General features: G+C 43.9%; 2 protein-coding genes across 4 annotated transcripts in view; one reads left to right on the top strand and one right to left on the bottom strand.

Moving 5' to 3' along the window:
* Nucleotides 1-9,860, bottom strand: part of LOC141047249 (uncharacterized) — a 53,811-nt gene extending 43,951 nt beyond the window's left edge. The window contains exon 1 of one of the 2 annotated variants that reach the window (XM_073542247.1): nucleotides 9,704-9,860. The gene's annotated coding sequence lies outside the window, so the exon portion shown is untranslated. The remainder of the gene's footprint in view (nucleotides 1-9,703) is intronic. The other variant, XM_073542248.1, reaches the window with a different exon arrangement.
* An 11-nt stretch (nucleotides 9,861-9,871) lies between these two features.
* LOC141047235 (uncharacterized) overlaps nucleotides 9,872-23,997 on the top strand; it is a 376,268-nt gene continuing 362,142 nt past the window's right edge. The window contains exons 1-2 of one of the 2 annotated variants that reach the window (XM_073542214.1): nucleotides 9,872-10,017; nucleotides 12,438-12,595. In XM_073542214.1, coding sequence (XP_073398315.1) covers nucleotides 12,518-12,595 — 78 coding nt within the window. In that variant the 5' untranslated portion in view covers nucleotides 9,872-10,017; nucleotides 12,438-12,517. The remainder of the gene's footprint in view (nucleotides 10,018-12,437; nucleotides 12,596-23,997) is intronic. The other variant, XM_073542217.1, reaches the window with a different exon arrangement.

Here is a 23,997-nt window from a genome sequence, read left to right on the forward strand (position 1 = left end):
GAATCCTACAAACTTTTCTAGTTGACACAGGGACTTAAGGTGACCAGGCATGTTGGAGCTCTGCTGCAGTGGAAGAGGGACTTGCTTTGGATTTTCTAACCAACAAACGTTCCTCCTGAGTAGTTGTCTTGCGGGGTCTGCTGGACCTGGGCTTGTCAAACATCTCCAGTCTCTTCGCATCTTTTTTTAATTCTTTGTACTTGACGCTGAAACACATTAAAGGTGCCAGCCACCTCTGCAGTGGATCTGGTCTTCAGCCACTTGATAATCCAGGCTTTGGTCACAGGGTGGATTTTTGGCATGTTGTCAGAGCTCAAGTTGCAGCTCAAGTGCAGAGCGCAGGCGCCGGGAGAGGTCTGGAGCCCGCGCACTGCAGGACTCAGCTCTACCCTCAACAGGCAAAATGAAAAAATGCTTTTTACTTATTTAATTATAGCAGGGTTTTTTTTTTTCATTTTGCCTTTTGTAGGTTTTGTATGCTTTTTGGCCATGTGAACATGCATTTATACCAACTCAAACCAAGCTCAATTTTTGTGTTTTTTCTTTGTATTTTTGCATTCTGTGCAAGCTGGGGTGTGGCCTCCCTCTCCTGAGCTGGAAATTGTATTTAAAGGCTTCCCCTGACTGGTGTCCAGTGGTTGGGACCCGGTCCTTGTCTGCCCTTATTCACACAGACGTCAACTTTGACACATAAGGTTATTAATACTAGACAGTGTCAGATCGCCCCGACCACCTTGTCGATGGTGGGACGGCTTTTATGCTATGTTTGATCAAACACAGTATTACTAAGAACTCTATGATTTAAATGCACTTTTGCTTTTTTACTTACAGTTAGGTCCGTATATATCTGGACAGAGACATTTTTCTAATTTTGGTTCTAGACATTAGCACAATGAATTTTAAACAAAACAATTCAGATGCAGTTGAAGTTCAGACTTTCAGCTTTCATTTGAGGGTATCCACATTAAAATTGAATGAAGGGTTTAGGAGTTTCAGCTCCTTAACATGTGCCACCCTGGTTTTAAAGGGACCAAAAGTAATTGGACAATTGACTCCAAGGCTATTTCATGAACAGGTGTGGAAATTCCTTCGTTATATCATTCTCAATTAAGCAGATAAAAAGCCTGGAGTCGATTTAAGGTGTGGTGCTTGCATTTGGAAGGTTTTGCTGTGAAGGAAACATGCGGTCAAAGGAGCTCTCCATGCAGGTGAAACAAGCCATCCTTAAGCTGCAAAAACAGAAAAAACTCATCCGAGAAATTGCTACATTAGGATTGGCAAAATCTACAGTTTGGTACATCCTGGGAAAGAAAGAAAGCACTGGTGAACTCATCAATGCGACCTGGGCGCCCACGGAAGACAACAGTGGTTGATGATCGCAGAATAATCTCCATGGTGAAGAGAAACCCCTTCACAACAGCCAACCAAGTGAACAACACTCTCCAGGAGGTAGGCGCATCAATATCCAAATCTACCATAAAGAGAAGACTGCATGAAAGTAAATACAGAGGGTTCACTGCACGGTGCAAGCCACTCATAAGCATCAAGAATCAAAAGGCTAGACTGGACTTTGCTAAAAAACATCTAAAAAAGCCAGCACAGTTCAGGAAGAACATTCTTTGGACAGATGAAACCAAGATCAACCTCTACCAGAATGATGGAAAGAGAAAAGTATGGCAAAGGCGTGGTACAGTTCATGATCCAAAGCATACCACATCATCTGTAAAACACGGCGGAGGCAGTGTGATGGCTTGGGCATGCATGGCTGCCAGTGGCACTGGGTCACTAGTGTTTATTGATGATGTGACACAGGACAGAATCAGCCGAATGGATTCTGAGGTATTCAGAGCCATACTGTGTGCTCAGATCCAGCCAAACTGATTGGCTTTATGTTTTGGGTCATTGTCCATCTGTAGTATGAAACGACGACCAAAGCAACCCAGGAGTTTATTAAAGCAAAGAAGTGGAATATTCTTGAATGGCCAAGTCAGTCACGTGATCTCAACCCAACTGAGCATGCATTTCACTTGTTAAAGACTAAACTTCAGACAGAAAGGCCCACAGACAAACAGCAACTGAAAACCACCACAGTGAAGGCCTGGCAGAACATCAAAAAAGAGGAAACACAGCGTCTGGTGATGTCCATGAGTTCAAGACTTCAGGCAGTCATTGCCAACAAAGGGTTTTCAAACAAGTACTAGAAATGAACATTTTATTTACAATTATTTAATCTGTCCAATTACTTTTGGTCCCTTTAAAAACAGGGTGGCACATGTTAAGGAACTGAAACTCCTAAACCCTTCATCCAATTTTAATGTGGATACCCTCAAATGAAAGCTGAAATTCTGAACTTCAGCTGCATCTGAATTGTTTTTTTTAAAATTCATTGTGGTAATGTCTAGGACCAAAATTAGAAAAATGTTGTCTCTGTCCAAATATATATGGACCAACTGTATTTAATTATAGCAGGGTTTTTTTTCATTTTGTCTTTTGTAGGTTTTGTATGCTTTTTGGCCATGTGAACATGCATTTATATGCTGCATGTATACCAACTCAAACCAAGCTCAATTTTTGTGTTTTTTCTTTGTATTTTTGAATTCTGTGCAAGCTGGGGTGTGGCCTCCCTCTCCTGAGCTGGAAATTGTATATAAAGGCTTCCCCTGACTGGTGTCCAGTGGTTGGGACCCAGTCCTTGTCTGCTCTTATTCACACAGACATCAACTTTGACACATAAGGTTATTAATACTAGACAGTGTAAGACCGCCCCGACCACAGAGTCACCTTGTCGATGATGGGATGGCTTTTATGCTATGTTTGATCAAATACAGTATTACTAAGAACTCTGTATGATTTAAATGCACTTTTGCTTTTTTACTTATTTAATTATAGCAGGGTTTTTTTTCCATTTTGTCTTTTGTATGCTTTTTGGCCATGTGAATATGCATTTATATGCTGCATGTGTACCAACTCAAACTAAGCTCAATTTTTGCTTTTTTCTGCCCTCAACAGGGGAGAGCAGTGCCCTGTGCAGAAGCCACGACTGGAAACAAAGAAGAGGATGTCACCATTAGAAGATGGGAGGCGCCGGACTGGACCGCGACACCCATCGGACCCAAACCGGACCGCCCCTGGGTGAGTATAATATAACTCATTTTTCTTATCTTTCAGGTTACATCAGGGGCTTATCTACAGGATTACAGAATGCTGTAGATAAGCCCCTGATGGCGATGCCAGCAGCTGATACTTGAAAAAATAGGTGACAGATTCCCTTTAACAAGGCTTGGGGTTTCTACCAAAATATTGTTGACATTTTCCATTGAAGCCCCCCCCCCCCTTATTGCCAAAATCTGGCCTGTAAGAAACCCTTCTAATGTCAATGATCACATAATTGTTCAATATCTACCCAACTCCATGCCATCAAGTGCAGCTTGGGCATCCCAGAATGACAAGGAGGTTGCAAAAACATCTCATCACTCCAAGAGCACACATTCTGGATATTTAACCAATTCACCACTTAGTTGAATTCACCAGTTTATGACTTCAATCCCAAAAATAATTATTGGGTATAATGGTTCCACTGTCTTAATTTCCAGTCAGTCCATTTTCCCACTTTAACCGGGAAGATACACTGGTCTTGAACCATTTTTACCAGATCCCATATAACCATGTCTGTCATGCAACTTCTTTTATTAGGGGGATGGACTGGGATATTGTTGGTTTATCAGTCCCATACCGGCAAGTCCAGCTCGTCCCTCAATTAGAAGTGTAGACAGGTATAGTGCCGCCTGACTTGGCACAACCAAGCTTACCTTACCACTCCAAACCAGGAGAGTAGATTGAAGCAATTGGCGATTTATCTGCCCCCAATACCGGCGAGTCAAACTTGCACCTCCGTTAGGAAGGCACATCGGTATAATGCTGCTCGACTTGGCACAATCAATTCATCTTACCACTCCTAATCATGGAGGTAGATTGGAGCCATTGTTGGTTTATCAGTCCACCTACCGGTGAGTCCAACTCACACCTCCATTAGGAGGGCAGACCAGTATAGTGCTGCCCAAATTGGTACAATCAAGTTTATCTTACCATACCAGGAGTGTAGATAGGGTCAATTATTAGTTTATCAGCCTCCCTACCTGCGCCTCCGTTACGAGAGCAGACCGGAACAGTGCCATTTGACTTGGCACAATCAAGTTAATCTTACCACTCCATATCAGGAGGAGTAGATTGGGGAATTGAGAGTTTAATCACTTAGCGTCCAGAAGACCATTTGGAAACTCCAGCTAGGAGCGTTAACTGGACTTACGGTGGTTTTTTTTTAAGCTTAATGCAGCCATGTCCATCTTGCACCTCCAACTAGGTGGGTAAACTGAGCTGTAGATGTTTATCAGCTTAAATGCTTAGCGCTGTAGTCCATCTTATGATCCCAGACTGGGAAGATCAACTGAACTTAAATTGGCATTCTGATTAGCACCACCGTTTACGCCCCTTACCAAGAGGGCCACATGGATAGCACATTGAACTGGTCTGCATTTAATATCTAAGTATGAGGGATTGACTAGAATCTGTTGAACTCACCAGCTACCCATTGGACTGTATTTAATAGTCACCACAGACCGAGGGCATTGTCCGGAAGCCATCCTTACTAATATGAGCAATATTACTAGTAAAAGGGTAGGGAAGCTTTGAGACTTTAGTGAAAACAGATCTACAAGCCCCAAGTTGGCTGGCTTACCAGGCAAAAGCCATAACACCCATACTGTACATACTGTGGATACGTAAAGTATTCAGACCTCTAAATTTTTCACTGTTAGCTTCATAGCAGCCACTTGGTAAATTCAAAAAAGTTCTCTCTTTTCTCATTAATGTACACTTTGCACCACATCTTGACTGACAAAAAAAAGAAATGTAGAAATTTTTGCAAATTTATTAAAAAAGAAAAACTGAAATAACACATGGTCTTAAGTATTCAGACCCATTGCTCAGACACTCATATTTAAGTCACATACTGTCCATTTTCTTGTGATCCTTCTTGAGATGGTTCTACTCCTTCATTGGAGTCCAGCTGTGTTCAATTAATCTGATAGGACTCTATTTGGCTTATTTTATGCTTGGGGCATCCTGTCCATTAATAGGGGGAGATGGTACTCTTTCATGTGTACTGTCATGGGTGAGAGGGAAAATTGAGGGAGAAATGCACAGTACCTAGAATAATGTAGAAAAAAAATCATGCAGAAGACTCGATACAAGTCGTGTCTGACTCCTATGGACACAAAGCTAAATTTGAGTAGAGTAGATATACCACTTTACATAGAGACATTTTTTTTTTTACGTAGTTTGGAGCCTCCAAGCCCTACGCAAGTAAGGCTACTTTCACACTAGCGTCGGCCGTCGCACTGCGTCGTCCCGACGTACCATCGCATGTTGTGAAAGTTTTGCAAACGGGGGCAGCGGATGCAGTTTTTTAACGCATCAGCTGCCCCATTGTAATGTCCAAGGAGGAGGGGGCGGAGTTTCGGCCGTGCATGCGCGGTCAAAAATGGCGGACACGACGCGCAAAAAAAGTTACATGTAACGTTTTTGTGTGCATCGCGGCAGCCAAAACACGGCGCATCCGTCGCACGACGGATGCGACGTGTGGCCATATGTCGCAATGCGACGCTAATGCAAGTCTATGGAGAAAAAAACGCATCCTGTGGGCAACTTTGCAGAATGCGTTTTTTCGCCAAAACGACGCATTGCGACGTACGTCGGCCGACGCTAGTGTGAAAGTAGCCTTACAGGAACCCATTGTTCCCAATGCAGACCATCAAGAAACAGCCACACGCAAGTAACAGGACCCATTCCTTAAACATACAGACTCTCAGCTCCACTCTACTAATAGCACTCCCTCATCCCCAGGCAAACTCCCAGTCCAATACAATAAGAGAGCCCTCTCCTTCCTCACACAGACTCCAGGCCCATACATATAACAGAGCCCTCTCCTTCCTCACACAGACTCCAGATACATACATATAACAGAGGCCTCTCCTCCCTCACACAGACTCCAGGCCCATACATATAACAGAGCCCTCTCCTCCCTCACACAGACTCCAGGCCCATACATATAACAGAGCCCTCTCCATCCTCACACAGACTCCAGGCCCATACATATAACAGAGCCCTCTCCATCCTCACACAGACTCCAGGCCCATACATATAACAGAGCCCTCTCCATCCTCACACAGACTCCAGGCCCATACATATAACAGAGCCCTCTCCATCCTCACACAGACTCCAGGCCCATACATATAACAGAGCCCTCTCCTTCCTCACACAGACCCCAGGCCCATACATATAACAGAGCCCTCTCCTTCCTCACAAAGGCTCCAGGCCCATACATATAACAGAGCCCTCTCCTTCCTCACACAGGCTCCAGGCCCATACATATAACAGAGCCCTCTCCTTCCTCACCAGGGCTGTGGAGTCGGTAAGCCACAGTTGAGACTCCGACTCCTGGATTTTATCAGGCTCCAACTCCTTCATAAATGGCCAATTCATAACAACAAATTTACTGTTGTAAAATATTAAACATTGTGCTTATTCAGTTTCTCACCATCATATAAGTAATCAGACCACTTAGAGCAAAAACTACATTTATTAGAATACAATTAGAATATAGCAAATAACTTTTATAAACTTTTCTAAACTGTAAGTAAATATGCAATAAACACTTTTATGCAGTTAATAAGAAGAAATCTATAAATTTGTCCTCAGAAAAAGTATTGCCTCTGTCAGATCCGCCTTCATGGATGCCCTCAAATCTGATCTAATTATTTTGAGAGCAGAGAACAACCTCTCTACACTAACTTGTGTTGGTGGCAAAGCAGTAACCACTCGGGCAACATCTCTGACAATGTCAGGATACAGAGGAATCGCTTGTTGCACTGTTATTTTTGATGAACGGTCAAATTTCTCAATTTCTTTTAGTGCACATGAAAAATTCTGCTGAAATGTACTGGCTGTGTTCCTTGATGGGGATGACCCTTCTATGCAGGAACGCTTTGCACGGTCCTTGTGATCCAAATATTTTTCGAAATTAAATTCTTCATCAGTTGATGAGGGTGAAGATGTGGCAGGACGACCAAATTCTTCTTGTTCCTCCTGACTGTTCTGCAACCCTTTCATCCTTACTGCTATGTCAAACAGAGCTTCTTTATCTTTACTTAGCTGTTTCTTTACTACTAAGAATTTGCAACACATTTTTACTTTCAGTTTCATACATTGTAAGTAGGGTTGGGGCAGCATGAGGTTAACCAAGTATAAGATTAGATAAGGGCAGTGGAGAACAGTGACACACAAGAAGTAAGAAATGTCTCGATCTCCAGCAGAACTGCTTATCACTGTTGTTCATAGTTTGATAGAACATATATATTTGAGTAACATTTATAAAATTCATATGAAAGTTCAATTATCAAATATTAATACATTTTTTTTTTAAAGCTGGAGTCTGTACATTTCTACCGACTCCACAGCCCTGTTCCTCACACAGACTCCAGGCCCATACATATAACAGAGCCCTCTCCATCCTCACACAGACTCCAGCCCCATACATATAACAGAGCCCTCTCCTTCCTCACACAGACTCCAGCCCCATACATATAACAGAGCCCTCTCCTCCCTCACACAGACTCCAGGCCCATACATATAACAGAGCCCTCTCCTTCCTCACAGACTCCAGGCCCATACATATAACAGAGCCCTCTCCTTCCTCACACAGACTCCAGCCCCATACATATAACAGAGCCCTCTCCTCCCTCACACAGACTCCAGGCCCATACATATAACAGAGCCCTCTCCTTCCTCACACAGACTCCAGCCCCATACATATAACAGAGCCCTCTCCCTCCTCACACAGACCCCAGGCCCATACATATAACAGAGCCCGCTCTTTCCTCACAGAGACTCCAGGCCCATACATATAACAGAGCCCTCTCCTCCCTCACACAGACCCCAGGCCCATACATATAACAGAGCCCTCTCCTCCCTCACACAGACCCCAGGCCCATACATATAACAGAGCCCGCTCTTTCCTCACACAGACTCCAGCCCCATACATATAACAGAGCCCTCTCCTTCCTCACACAGACCCCAGGCCCATACATATAACAGAGCCCTCTCCTTCCTCACACAGACTCCAGGCCCATACATATAACAGAGCCCTCTCCCTCCTCACACAGACTCCAGGCCCATACATATAACAGAGCCCTCTCCTCCCTCACACAGACTCCAGGCCCATACATATAACAGAGCCCTCTCCTTCCTCACACAGACTCCAGGCCCATACATATAACAGAGCCCTCTCCCTCCTCACACAGACCCCAGCCCCATACATATAACAGAGCCCTCTCCTTCCTCACACAGACTCCAGCCCCATACATATAACAGAGCCCTCTCCTCCCTCACACAGACTCCAGCCCCATACATATAACAGAGCCCTCTCCTTCCTCACACAGACTCCAGCCCCATACATATAACAGAGCCCTCTCCTTCCTCACACAAACTCCAGCCCCATACATATAACAGAGCCCTCTCCTTCCTCACACAGACTCCAGCCCCATACATATAACAGAGCCCTCTCCTCCCTCACACAGACTCCAGGCCCATACATATAACAGAGCCCTCTCCTCCCTCACACAGACTCCAGCCCCATACATATAACAGAGCCCTCTCCTCCCTCACACAGACCCCAGCCCCATACATATAACAGAGCCCTCTCGTTCCTCACACAGACTCCAGCCCCATACATATAACAGAGCCCTCTCCTTCCTCACACAGACCCCAGGCCCATACATATAACAGAGCCCTCTCCTTCCTCACACAGACTCCAGGCCCATACATATAACAGAGCCCTCTCCCTCCTCACACAGACTCCAGCCCCATACATATAACAGAGCCCTCTCCCTCCTCACACAGACTCCAGACCCATACATATAACAGAGCCCTCTCCTCCCTCACACAGACTCCAGCCCCATACATATAACAGAGTCCTCTCCTCCCTCACACAGACTCCAGCCCCATACATATAACAGAGCCCTCTCCTACCTCACACAGACTCCAGCCCCATACATATAACAGAGCCCTCTCCCTCCTCATAGAGACCCCAGCCCCATACATATAACAGAGCCCTCTCCTCCCTCACACAGACTCCAGGCCCATACATATAACAGAGCCCTCTCCTACCTCACACAGACTCCAGCCCCATACATATAACAGAGCCCTCTCCCTCCTCATAGAGACCCCAGCCCCATACATATAACAGAGCCCTCTCCTTCCTCACACAGACCCCAGGCCCATACATATAACAGAGCCCTCTCGTTCCTCACACAGACCCCAGCCCCATACATATAACAGAGCCCTCTCCCTCCTCACACAGACCCCAGCCCCATACATATAACAGAGCCCTCTCCTCCCTCACACAGACTCCAGCCCCATACATATAACAGAGCCCTCTCCCTCCTCATAGAGACCCCAGGCCCATACATATAACAGAGCCCTCTCCCTCCTCACACAGACCCCAGCCCCATACATATAACAGAGCCCTCTCCCTCCTCATAGAGACCCCAACCCTACAACTATTAAGTCCCCTGTTCCCTGTGTGACCCTGTAACATGCAGCCCCCCCTCCTTGCAGGAACAGCCACTTATCTGTGCCCCCAAAATACCTCAGTGTAGTCTCTTACTCTCTGCAGCTTCAGCACAATGCGGCTTCCTGGTGGCAAGTTTGCAGTCACAGTGGAGGAAAATACTCCTCCCCTTCCTGTGACATTTTCTCTTCACATGGGCCTGACGTCAGTATAGTAATGGAGACTTCTCTTCCTGCCTTTGCTTTCAGAACCCGCCCCCGGAAATGACATCACACATGGAAAGAGCCCATACAGTCTAGCATGCCGTCTAGGCTCCGCCCTTTCCGGTGACATCAAAAAATCAACTCCATTCTCGTCTCTACCTAGCATATTTTGTTGTGCTGAAGCTGCTGGTGAGTAGACTATTGAGAGGCCGCACACTGTATACAGCAGGGAGAGAGGACACAGGGCTCGGTGTGAGAAGAGGACTGAGGGGCTGCACACTGTATACAGCAGGGAGAGAGGACACAGGACTCGGTGTGAGGAGAGGAGTGAGGGGCCGCACAATGTATACAGCAGGGAGAGAGGACACAGGACTCGGTGTGAGGAGAGGAGTGAGGGGCCGCACAATGTATACAGCAGGGAGAGAGGACACAGGACTCGGTGTGAGGAGAGGACTGAGGGGCCGCACACTGTATACAGCAGGGAGAGAGGACACAGGACTCGGTGTGAGGGGAGGACTGAGGGGCCGCACAATGTATACAGCAGGGAGAGAGGACACAGGACTCGGTGTGAGGGGAGGACTGAGGGGCCGCACAATGTATACAGCAGGGAGAGAGGACACAGGACTCGGTGTGAGGAGAGGAGTGAGGGGCCGCACAATGTATACAGCAGGGAGAGAGGACACAGGACTCGGTGTGAGGGGAGGACTGAGGGGCCGCACACTGTATACAGCAGGGAGAGAGGACACAGGACTCGGTGTGAGGAGAGGACTGAGGGGCCACACAATGTATACAGCAGGGAGAGAGGACACAGGACTCGGTGTGAGGAGAGGAGTGAGGGGCCGCACAATGTATACAGCAGAGAGAGAGGACACAGGACTCGGTGTGAGGAGAGGAGTGAGGGGCCGCACACTGTATACAGCAGGGAGAGAGGACACAGGACTCGGTGTGAGGAGAGGACTGAGGGGCCGCACAATGTATACAGCAGGGAGAGAGGACACAGGACTCGGTGTGAGGAGAGGACTGAGGGGCCGCACAATGTATACAGCAGAGAGAGGACACAGGACTCGGTGTGAGGAGAGGAGTGAGGGGCCGCACAATGTATACAGCAGAGAGAGAGAGGACACAGGACTCGGTGTGAGGAGAGGAGTGAGGGGCCGCACACTGTATACAGCAGAGAGAGAGAGGACACAGGACTCGGTGTGAGGAGAGGAGTGAGGGGCCGCACACTGTATACAGCAGAGAGAGAGGACACAGGACTCGGTGTGAGGAGAGGACTGAGGGGCCGCACAATGTATACAGCAGAGAGAGAGGACACAGGACTCGGTGTGAGGAGAGGACTGAGGGGCCGCACAATGTATACAGCAGAGAGAGAGGACACAGGACTCGGTGTGAGGAGAGGACTGAGGGGCCGCACAATGTATACAGCAGAGAGAGAGGACACAGGACTCGGTGTGAGGAGAGGACTGAGGGGCCGCACAATGTATACAGCAGAGAGAGAGGACACAGGACTCGGTGTGAGGAGAGGACTGAGGGGCCGCACAATGTATACAGCAGAGAGAGAGGACACAGGACTCGGTGTGAGGAGAGGCCTGAGGGGCCGCACAATGTATACAGCAGGGAGTGAGGACACAGGTCGGTGCTGCAGGCTCCATTATTCTCTGTGGAGTGCGACTGCTGGTGGAAGTCGATGCTGGAGGCTCCATTATTGTCTGTGTAGTGTGGCTCTGCTGGTGGAGGTCGGTGCTGGAGGCTCCATTATTCTCAATGTGGAGTGCGGCTCTGTGGGTGGAGGTTGGTGCCGGAGGCGCCATTATTCTCTATGTGGAGTGCGGCTCTGCGGGTGGAGGTCGATGCTGGAGGCTCCATTATTCTCTGTGTGGTGTGCGGCTCTGCTGGTGGAGGTCGATGCTGGAGGCTCCAATATTCTGTGTGGAGTGTGGCTCTGCAGGTGGAGGCTCCACACCAGGACTGTAGCAGGTAAAGACCCCAACCAATATCCACATGTGTTCCTTCTAATTGGGGGGAAACTATCGCCTCTAATAATTCTCGGACAGTTCTGACAAACACGGAAAGATGCCCCTTTATGGAGGTGACAGAAAGTTTGTTTAGTCACTTTAGCTTCATAGTATCTGCTCTATTCCAATGGTGAGAGAGAGATTTACCCTGTAGAGTCACAAATTGTAGGGTTGGTATAAAATTTTTATATTTAGGGGGTTTTGTGTTGCCGCCTTATAAGAATCGCATTGTTTTTTTTTTTCTTTTTTCGCTGATACATACAAACGACCCAACTGAAAGACGGGAACCAAGGAAACGTTTATTACACTCATAGTACGGGGCCTCCACACAGTATAACGTTCCCACAGTAATTTGAGGAAACATTCATATGGACTGATGATGAGTTTATGTGAAACGTATTCAGCTGCCGACTCGAGTGAGAAACTGCTTGTTGTCTCTGGGCTTAACTATATAGGTTTTATTAGTAGATGTAAAGAAGAAAACTAAATACTGTAAAATAATAAATCTCCTCATGTGTTTCCCTTATTATCTCCAGTAATTGTATTATTACGCAGGATTTTTATGATGTTACATCGGCTCATCTTCTCTTTCAGGTCTCTACAATATCGGATCCTTGGATCTTCGCAGTGAAGACCTTGTACATAAGAGAATTTTCCTGATTTACTCATCAAGGATGGATATGGACAGAGACAAGATGGTGGAGAGGATATTACACCTCACCTTAGAGATCCTCTTCCGGCTTACTGGAGAGGTGAGCGGTTCTGATGACGTCACATTACAGCATTCTTATATATGATGTGAGGCAATGACCCCTGTTACAGCTAGGGGGCGCTATGTGTTTCCCCCAGGATATGCACAGAGGCGTATTAAGGCTATGCTAATGCATTGCGGTCCCAGGCATAGCTGGGATTGCAATGGGAAGCAGTGCTCGATGTCACAGGTAGGGGTTGCTGTATAGTCTCCCCAGGATATGCAAAGGGGTGTATGAAGGCCATAGAGGTGCCTGGCAGTCATGGGCGTAGCTGTGACTGTAATGCAGCCTGATAATAAAAGTAAATGTTAGTCTTGGACATGTTGGTGTCCAAGACAGTGGTAGGGAAAACCTGCTCTGGATGTTGTGTTTGAAACAGATTGTAGTATGATTGTGTTGCAGTCTGTTCCATTTTGGATTCAGGTTTTCCATGTGCCTGGAAGCCACAGGTTTTTGTGATGTGATAAAGCCCTGCAGGAAAGGGTTAGAGAGATCTGAGTAGGTCTGAGTGAGTGCTTAGTGAGTCTCAGGTGTGTCAGGGCCAGAGTGAGGCCTCGCCATCCGCGGTGTTCACAGAGATGCAAGTCGTCCACTATAACTGGTCTCGGATGTGGACAGTCTTGTGCCCGGAGGTGAATCTGAGGTAGATGTCCTGTGCCCAAAAGAAGACTGGTGTGTGTAACGATTGCAAAACAGGTGCGGTCCAGAGGATATCCTGGACTGTGTACGGCTGTGTGAGTGAAGATACTGTGATGCAGCAGTGCAAGACACTCACGGGAACTAATCAGAGGAGGACTCACGTGTGTAGTGCCTGCAACATGTAATGTTGTGTGAATAGAGTCTTGGATACGGTGCATAGACACCCACGGGAACTAGTCAGATGAGGGCTGGCGTGTTTAGTCTCTGTAAAACGAAGGATTCTGTATAATATATATTCTGCAAATGGTGAAATGGATACTAATTATATGCACTGAAGTTATATGCACTTGTGTGGTTTGCATTTTTAATGCTGTGAGGAAACACATTAAAGAGACTTTTGTGTTTGAATTTTGTGGGTCACTGCCTCTTCATTGCATACGGTGCTACCGCTGTCTTACAATGGGAATTGCAGATGGACAGAACTGGAGAGGTGAGGACTAGAGTTGAGCGAAACGGGTCGGTCAAATTGATAAGTCAATAAATCAATCAATTACACCCACTGGCGCTCCACCTTAAAAAGACTGCTGAGATAGCTGCAAGTGAAAAACAGGCACTGTGTAAATCCTGTTAAGTTGATTAACCCCTTAACCCCCAAGGGTGGTTTGCACGTTCATGACCTGGCCAATTTTTACAATTCTGACCACTGTCCCTTTATGAGGTAATAACTCTGGAACGCTTCCATGGATCCTGGTGATTCTGACATTTCCTCGTGACATATTGTACTTCATGCTAGTGGTAAAATTTCATTCATATAACTTGCGTTTGTGAAAAAAAACGGAAATTTGGTGAAAATTTTGCAATTTTCCAACTTTGATTTTTTATGCCCTTAAATCACAGAGATACGGCACACAAAAAACTTAATAAATAACATTTCCCACATGTTTACTTTACATCAGCACAATTTTGGAACCCAAATTTTTTTTTCTTAGGAAGTTATAAGGGTTAAAAGTTGACCAGCAATTTCTCATTTTTGCAACACCATTTTATTTTTACGGACCACATCACATTTGAAGCCACTTTGAGGGGTCTATATAATAGAAAATACCCAAAAGTGACACCATTCTAAAAACTGCACCACTTAAGGTGCTCAAAACCACATTCAAGAAGTTTATTAACCCTTCAGGTGCTTCACAGGAATTTTTTGAATATTTAAAAAAAAAAAAAATGAACATTTAACTTTTATTCACAAAAAAATACTTCAGGTTCAATTTTTTTTATTTTACCTAGAGTAACAGGAGAAATTGGACTGCAAAAGTTATTGTGCAGTTTGTTCTGAGTACGCTGATACCTGCTATGTGGGGGGAACCACTGTTTCGGCGCATGGCAGAGCTCAGAAGGGAAGGAGCGCCGTTTGACTTTTTCAATGCAAAATTGGCTAGAGTTCAGATCGGACGCCATGTCACGTTTGGAGAGCCCCTGATGTACCTAAACAGTGCAAACCCCCCCACAAGTGACCCCATTTTGGAAACTAGATCCCCCAAGGAACTTATCTAGATATGTGATGAGAACTTTGACCAACAAGGACTTCACAGAAGTTTATAACGTACAGCGGGACAATTAAAAAATCATATTTTTTCCACAAAAATTGATCTTTTCACCCCCAATTTTTATTTTCCCAAGGGTAACAGGACCCTAAAAGTTATTGTGCAATTTGTCCTGAGTACGCTGATACCCCATATGTGGGTGTAAACCAGGGCTGTGGATTCGGAGTCGGTGCTCATTTTGGTGGAGTCGGTATAAAATGGACCGACTCCTAAAATATATAATAAATTGGGTAGAGTAGTTCAATGCAGAATGTTCTGAATATTTTTTCATAGGAATTTGGGAAAGTTATGAAATGTCCTATAACTGACTGTTCTATTCCTGATCTAAGGCTACATTCACACACAGCGTTTTCCCTGTGTTTTTTGAGGATACGTTTTTCAGTTGCAAAAGCAGATCAGCTTTTTAAAAAAACCGCATCACCTGAAAGGTTTTTGAGCTCATAGATAATGTTTTCAATAGCAAAAGCAGATTAGAAATCTGCTCTATCTATATATCCATTTATCCATATCTGTCTATCCATATCATATCTGTACCAAAAAGAATGAAAGCCGGATAGCACACAGACTAACACTTCTTTTTTTTTTTTTTTTTTTAGCACCAGTCAGGTACACCTCATAGCTGCCCAAAAGGACGCCCAGGACAGGCATTGCTCGTCTTCAGTAACATCAAAATCAACTGATAGTTGGAATAAATAGACTGCATTCATCACCTCATCTTAAGGTGCAGGTTTTATTTTCAAGTGTAGGGGTGTGCAGTATGAGGTTCTGCAGCAGCTGAGGTGTGCAGTATGAAATTCTGCGGAACAGTATGAGGTTCTGCCCCCCCTAGGTTTGATACTGGCTACTCAGCAAAGAGCAAACAGATGAACAGCATACTAGGGCACACAAATCACCACATTATCAGACGGAGCTCTTTATCTGAAGTATTGCGGCATATGATTCAGTCAAAAAATGGAGGTGCTTGCATGAAAAAACATGAATATTTCAATGTGAAGCAAAAAAAGAAGAAATATGCAGCACTCGCCAATGTAGCTTAAAAACTGTGAGTCTTTAAGATTTCACATATTTTCCATTAAATGTGTGGACATGCAGGACGTGGAGTAATGCTAGGGGAGGGAGGTGCCAGACGACGGCCGTTTCGCGATTACTCGCTGGACCCGTAGGAGCGAGTAATCGCGAAACGGCCGTTGTCTGGCACCTCCCTCCCCTAGCATTACTCCACGTCCTGCATGTCCACACATTTGATGGAAAATATGTGAAATAAAGACTCAGTTTTTCAGCTACATTGAGTGCTGCATATTTCTTCTTTTTTTGCTTCACATTGATACTGGCTACGCCCATAGTGTGAATGTAGCCTGAGGATCTAGGCTTTATCTTAGCCGAGAAGTCATAATGTGTGTGTGTGTGTGTGTGTGTGTGTATGTATAATATATATATATATATATATATATATACACACACACACACACACACACACACACACACACACACACACACACACACACACACACACACACACACACTGTGTGTGTATATATATATACACAGTACAGACCAAAAGTTTGGACACACCTCCTCAATCAAAGAGTTTTCTTTATTTCATGACTATTAAAATTGTAGATTCACTCTGAAGGCATCAAAACTATGAATTAACACATGTGGAATTATATAATTAACAAAAAAGTGTGAAACAAGTGAAAATACTGTGTCTTATATTCTAGGTTCTTCAAAGTAGCCACCTTTTGCTTTGATTTCTGCTTTGCACACTCTTGGTATTCTCTTGATGAGCTTCAAGAGGTAGTCACCGGAAATGGTTATCACTTCACAGGTGTGCCCTGTCAGGTTTAATAAGTGGGATTTCTTGCCTTATAAATGAGGTTGGGACCATCAGTTGTGTTGTGCAGAAGTCTGGTGGATACACAGTTGATGGTCCTACTGAGTAGACTGTTAGAATTTGTATTATGGCAAGAAAAAAGCAGCTGAGTAAAGAAAAACGAGTGGCCATCATTACTTCAAGAAATGAAGGTTAGTCAGTCCGAAAAATTGGGAAAACTTTGAAAGTGTCCCCAAGCGCAGTGGCAAAAACCATCAAGCGCTACAAAGAAACTGGCTCACATGAGGACCGCCCCAGGAAAGGAAGACCAAGAGTCACCTCTGCTGCAGAGGATAAGTTCATCCTAGTCACCAGCCTCAGAATTCGCAGGTTAACAGCAGCTCAGATTAGAGACCAGGTCAATGCCACACAGAGTTCTAGCAGCAGGCACATCTCTACAGCAACTGTTAAGAGGAGACTTTGTGCAGCAGGCCTTCATGGTAAAATAGCTGCTAGGAAACCACTGCTAAGGACAGGTAACAAGCAGAAGAGTCTTGTTTGGGCTAAAGAACATAAGGAATAGATATTAGACCAGTGGAAATCTGTGCTTTGGTCTGATGAGTCCAAATTTGAGATCTTTGGTTCCAACCACCGTGTCTTTATCCGACGACCGTGTCTTTATCCGACGCAGAAAAGGTGAACGGATGGACTCTACATGCCTGGTTCCCACCGTGAAGCATGGAGGAGGAGGTGTGATAGTGTGGGGGTGCTTTGCTGGTGACACTGTTGGGGATTTATTAAAAATTGAAGGCATACTGAACCAGCATGGCTACCACAGCATCTTGCAGCGGCATGCTATTCCATCCGGTTTGCGTTTAGTTGGACCATCATTTATTTTTCAACAGGACAATGACCTCAAACACACCTCCAGGCTGTGTAAGGGCTATTTGACCAAGAAGGAGAGTGATGAGGTGCTACGCCAGATGACCTGGCCTCCACAGTCACCAGACCTGAACCCAATCGAGATGGTTTGGGGTGAGCTGGACCGCAGAGTGAAGGCAAAAGGGCCAACAAGTGCTAAGCATCTCTGGGAACTCCTTCAAGACTGTTGGAAGACCATTACTGGTGACTACCACTTGAAGCTCATCAAGAGAATGCCAAGAGTGTGCAAAGCATTAATCAAAGCAAAAGGAAGAACCTAGAATATAAGACATATTTTCAGTTGTTTCACACTTTTTTGTTAATTATATAATTCCACATGTGTTAATTCACAGTCTTGATGCCTTCAGAGTGAATCTACAATTTTCAGTCATGAAAATAGAGAAAACTCTTTGAATTAGAAGGTGTGTCCAAACTTTGGTCTGTACCGTATGTATGTAATCGATATTATACAGTGTATTACATATTTACAATTTATTACAGTTTTTTGTGTTCTAAAGTTGTATTCCAAAAAATAGATATTATGTTCTGTCTAAATATCTTGATTATTGTATCATAGAAATGATTAAATGTCTGATGTTCACATTGTACTACAATAAATTTTTCACTTAAATATAAGCAATATATGTTGGAGTCGGTGTAAGGGAAGTTGAGGAGTCTGAGTCGCAGGTTTGGCTTGCCGACTCCACAGCCCAACTATTTGGGCGCATGGCAGAGCTCACAAATTACATTATTTTGGAAACTAGACCCCCCCCCCCCCCCCAAGGAACTTATCTAGATGTGTGGTGAGCACCCAGTGCTTCACAGAAGTTTATAACGACCGGGCGTGAAAATAAAAAAATCGTATTTTTTTCAACAAACATGATCATTTAGTCCCCAATTTTTTATTTTCCCAAGGGTACCAGGAGAAATTGGACCCCAAAAGTTGTTGTCCAATTTGTCCTGAGTACGCTGATACCCCAAATGTGGGAGAAAACTACTGTATGGGCACACGTCGGGGCTCGGAAGGGAAGTAGCGATGTTTTGGAATGCAGACTTTGATGGAATGGTCTGCGGGTGTCATGTTGCTTTTGGAGAACCCCTGATGTACCTAAACAGTGGAAACCCCCCACAAGTGGCCCCATTTTGGAAACTATATCCCCTATGGAACTTACCTAGATGTGTGGTGAGCACTTTGAACCCCCAAGGGCTTCACAGAAGTTTATAACGCCCGGGCATGAAAATAAAAAAAACATTTTTTTTCCACAAATACCCTATATGTGGGGGTAAAACACTGTTTGGGCGCATGGCAGAGCTTGGAAGAGAAGGAGCACCATTTGACTTTTTCAACGCAGAATTGGCTGGAATTGAGATCAGACGCCATGTTGCATTTGGAGAGCACCTGATATGCCCAAACAGTGGAAACCCCCAATTCTAACTCCAACCCTAACCCCAACACACCCCTAACCCTAATGGGAAAATGGAAATAAATACATTTTTTTATTTTATTATTTTTCCCTAACTAAGGGGGTAATAACGGGGGGGTTTGATTTACTATTTATTGCGGTTTTTATGTTTGGCAGCTGTCATACGCTAAAAGACGCTTTTTATTGTAAAAATAGTTTTTGCATCACCATATATTGAGAGCTATAATTTTTCCATATTTTGACCCACCGAGTCATGTGAGGTCTTACTTTTTTGCGGGACGAGTTGACGCTTTTATTGGTATCATGTTCGGGCACGTGACATTTTTTGATCGCTTTTTATTCTGATTTTTGGGATGCAGAATGAACAAAAACCAGCGTTTCATGAATTTCTTTTGGGGGAGTGCGTTTACAGCGTTCCGCGTGCGGTATAATTGATAAAGCCCTTTTATTCTTCGGGTCAGTACGGTTACAGCGATACCTCATTTAGGTCGTTTTTTTATGTTTTGGCGCTTTTATGCAATGAAAACAATTTTTTATAAAAAATTATTTTTGCATCGCTTTAATCTGCGAGCTATAACTTTTTATTTTTTCACTGACGCTGTATGGCGGCTCGTTTTTTGCAGGACAAGAGGACATTTCCAGCGGTACCATGCATATTTATATGCATCTTCTTGATCGCGCATTATTGCACTTTTTGTTCGGCAGTATGATAATAAATCATTATTTTTTGCTTTGTGTTTATTTTTTAACCCCTTACCTACAAATGACGTAATATTCCGTCCATGTGACCATGGACCTAATTACCATGGACGGAATATTACGTCATCGCGATCAGCGGCGCCCACGTGGTGAGCGCCGCTGATCGCGGCCGAGTGTCAGCTAATTATCATAGCTGACACCCGGCACAATGTGTCAGGGGCGGTCACGGACCGCCCCCGACACGTTAACCCCTTGCACACCGCAATCAAACACGATCGCGGTGTACCGGGGTTAAAGGGAAGCATCGGCAGGGAGGGGGCTCCCTCCTTGCTTCCCTGAGCCCCCCACGGCAGCGCAATGTGCAGCGCTGCTGCGGGGGACTCCTTTCCTGCAGGTCCCCGGATCCAATGTGGCGACGGGGACCTCCGGGGGCCTGCAGGAAGCTGGCTTCCTCAGTGCCTGCAAAGCGCAGGCATGAGGAAGCCTGTGCAGTGCCTGTGACAGATCGCTGATCAGTCACAGAGATCTGTGATGTGACAGATCAGCGATCTGTCACAGGACAGTGATGTCCCCCCTGGGACATTGTAATAAAGTAAAAAAAAAATAAAAAAAAGTGTAAAAATAATTTAAAAAAAAAATCGCCAAATAAATTAAAAAAAAAAAAAATATTTCCCAATAAATTCATTTTTTGGAAATAAAAAAAAAACAAAAACAATAAAAGTACACATATTTGGTATCGCCGCGTCCGTAGCGAACCCCTTAAAAAATAAAAATAAAAACGAAGCAAAAAATAATGATTTATTATCATACCGCCGAACAAAAAGTGCAATAACGCGTGATCAAAAAGACGCATATAAATATCCATGGTACCGCTGAAAACGTCATCTTGTCCCGCAAAAAACGAGCCACCATACAGCATCATCAGCGAAAAAATAAAAAAGTTATAGCTCGCAGAATAAAGTGATGCAAAAATAATTATTTTTTATATAAAATTTTCATTGCATAAAAGCGCCAAAACATAAAAAAAAGACCTAAATGAGGTATCGCTGTAACCGTACTGACCCGAAGAATAAAACCGCCTTATAAATTTTACCGCACCCGGAACGGCGTAAACGCACCACCCAAAAGAAATTCATGAAACGCTGGTTTTTGTAAATTCTGCGTCCCAAAAAACGAAATAAAAAGCGATCAAAAAATGTCACATGCCCGAACATGACACCAATAAAAGCGTCAACTCGTCCCGCAAAAAATAAGACCTCACATGACTCGGTGGGTCAAAATATGGAAAAATTATAGCTCTCAATATGTGGTGATGCAAAAACTATTTTTACAATAAAAGGCGTCTTTTAGCGTGCGACAGCTGTCAAACATAAAAACCGCCATAAATAGTAAATCAAACCCCCCGTTATCACCCCCTTAGTTAGGGAAAAATAATAAAATTAAAAAAATGTATTTATTTCCATTTTCCCATTAGGGTTAGGGCTAGGGTTAGGGTTAGAATTGGGGGTTTCCACTATTTGCGCACATCAGGTGCTCTCCAAACGCAACATGGCATCTGATCTCAATTCCAGCCAATTCTGCGTTGAAAAAGTCAAATGGTGCTCCTTCCCTTCCAAGCTCTGCCATGCACCCAAACAGTGTTTTACCCCCTCATATGGGGTATCCGCCTACTCAGGACAATTTCCAAAACAACTTTTGGGGTCCTATTTCTCCTGTTGCCCTTAGGAAAATAAAAATTTTGGGGCAAAAATATCATTTTTGTGGAAAAAATTTTTTTTGTTATTTTCACGCCTGGGCGTTATAAACTTCTGTGAAGCACTTGGGGGTTCAAAGTTCTCACCACACATCTAGATAAGTTCCTTGGGGGGTCTAGTTTCCAAAATGGGGTCATTTGTGGGGGGTTTCCACTGTTTTGGTACATCAGGGGCTTTCCAAACGCGACATGGTGTCTGATCTCAATTCCAGCCAAAAAAGTCAAATGGCGCTGCTTGCCTTCCGAGCTCTGCCATGTGCCCAAATAGTCATTTACATCCACATATGGGGTGTCAGCGTACTCAGGACAAATTGCACAATAACTTTTAGGGTCCTGTTACCCTTGGGAAAATAAAAATTAGGGGTGAAAAGATCATTTTGTGGAAAAAATATTTTTTAATTATACCGCTGTACATTATAAACTTCTGTGAAGCCCTTGTGGGTTCAAAGTTCTCACCACATATCTAGATAAGTTCCTTAGGGGGTCTAGTTTCAAAAATGGGGTCACTTGTGGGGGGTTTCCACTGTTTAGGTACATCAGGGGCTCTCCAAACGCGACATGGCGTCCGATCAGAATTCCAGCCAATTTTGCATTGAAAAAGTCAAACGGCGCTCCTTCCCTTCTGAGCTCTGCCATGTGCCGAAACAGTGGTTCCCCCCCACATATCAGGTATCAGCGTGCTCAGGACAAATTGCACAATAATTTTTGCAGTCCAATTTCTCCTGTTACACTTGGTAAAATAAAAAAAATTGAACCTGAAGTAATTTTTTTTGTGAAAAAAAGTTAAAGGTTAATTTTTTTAAATATTCAAAAAATTCCTGTGACGCACCTGAAGGGTTAATAAACTCCTTGAATGTGGTTTTAAGCACCTTAAGGGGTGCAGTTTTTAGAATGGTGTCACTTTTGGGTATTTTCTATCATATAGACCCCTCAAAGTGGCTTCAAATGTGATGTGGTCCGTAAAAATAAAATGGTGTTGCAAAAATGAGAGATCACTGGTCAACTTTTATATCTTACTAACAAATAAAAATTTTGGTTCCAAAATTGTGCTGATGTAAAGTAAACATGTGGCAAATGTTACTTATTAACTTTTTTGTGTGCTATATCTCTGTGTTTTAAGGGCATAAAAATTCAAAGTTGGAAAATTGCGGAATTTTCAAAATTTTCGCCAAATTTCCGTTTTTCTCATAAATAAACGCAAGTTATATGAATGAAATTTTACCACTAACATGAAGTACAAAATGTCACGAGAAAACAATGTCAGAATCACCAGGATCCACGGAAGCGTTTCAGAGTTATGACCTCATAAAGGGACAGTGGTCAGAATTGTAAAAATTGGCCCGGTAGTTAACGTGCAAACCACACTTGGTAGTGAAGGGGTTAAGGGGTTCGCTAAAGGGGTTAACTAATGGGACAGTTTTATAGGGCGGGTCGTTACGGTCGCGGTGATACCAAATATGTGTACTTGTGTTGAGCGATACCATCCGATACCGTGAAGGATCGGATTGGATCGGACCGATACCCAAAAAGTATCGGGTATCGTCGATTCCGTTACCGGAAACCCCATTCAAGTCAATGGGACAGAAATATCGGAATAAACAAACCCCCTTTTCTTTACTTGTACATCCAGTTCCGGAGGGGGGGGGGGAAGAGTGTGGCCGGTGCGCGGGCGGACACTGTGCGGGCCTGCCGGGGGTCTGTGCGGGCCTGCCGGGGGTTGTGTGTGTGCAGGCATCGTCCGATGGGACTACAAGTCCCATCGGTCTATGCCTGCTACAATGACAGCGATTGACACATTAGCCAATGATGGGACGGTAGTAGTCCCATCATCCGGCTAATGTGTTGAATGTAAAAAAAAAACAAAAACATACATATATACTACATTCATACAACATACATACTACATATATACATACATACTACATACATACTTCATATATACTACATTCATACAACATACATACATACTACATATATACTACATACATACATACATACATACTTCATATATACTACATTCATACAACATACATACATACTACATATATACTACATACATACTACATACATAGTACATACATACTACATTCATGCAACATACATACTACATATATACTACATTCATACATCATTCATACTACATACATCATATATACTATATTCATACAACATACATACTACATTCATACAACATACATACTACATGCTACCTATATGCTACATTCATACAACATACTACATATATACTACATTCATACAACATACATACTACATATATATATTACATTCATACAACATATATACATAGTACATGCTACATACATACTACATACATACAACATACATAAAACATGCTACATACATACAACATGCATCCTACATACAAAACATTCATACAATACATACATATAGACATACAGTACATATAACATAGAGTACATACTCACCATCACTTGTCACTTTGATCCCCAAAGCCAGTGTCATCTTTAAAAAATATTAAAATAACAAACAAGCGATATACTCCCTGATCCGCAGAAATCCACAAGTGT

This window comes from Dendrobates tinctorius, unplaced genomic scaffold, assembly GCF_039654945.1.
Source record: "Dendrobates tinctorius isolate UK_male_01 unplaced genomic scaffold, ASM3965494v1 ptg000126l, whole genome shotgun sequence".
NCBI lineage: Eukaryota > Metazoa > Chordata > Amphibia > Anura > Dendrobatidae > Dendrobates > Dendrobates tinctorius.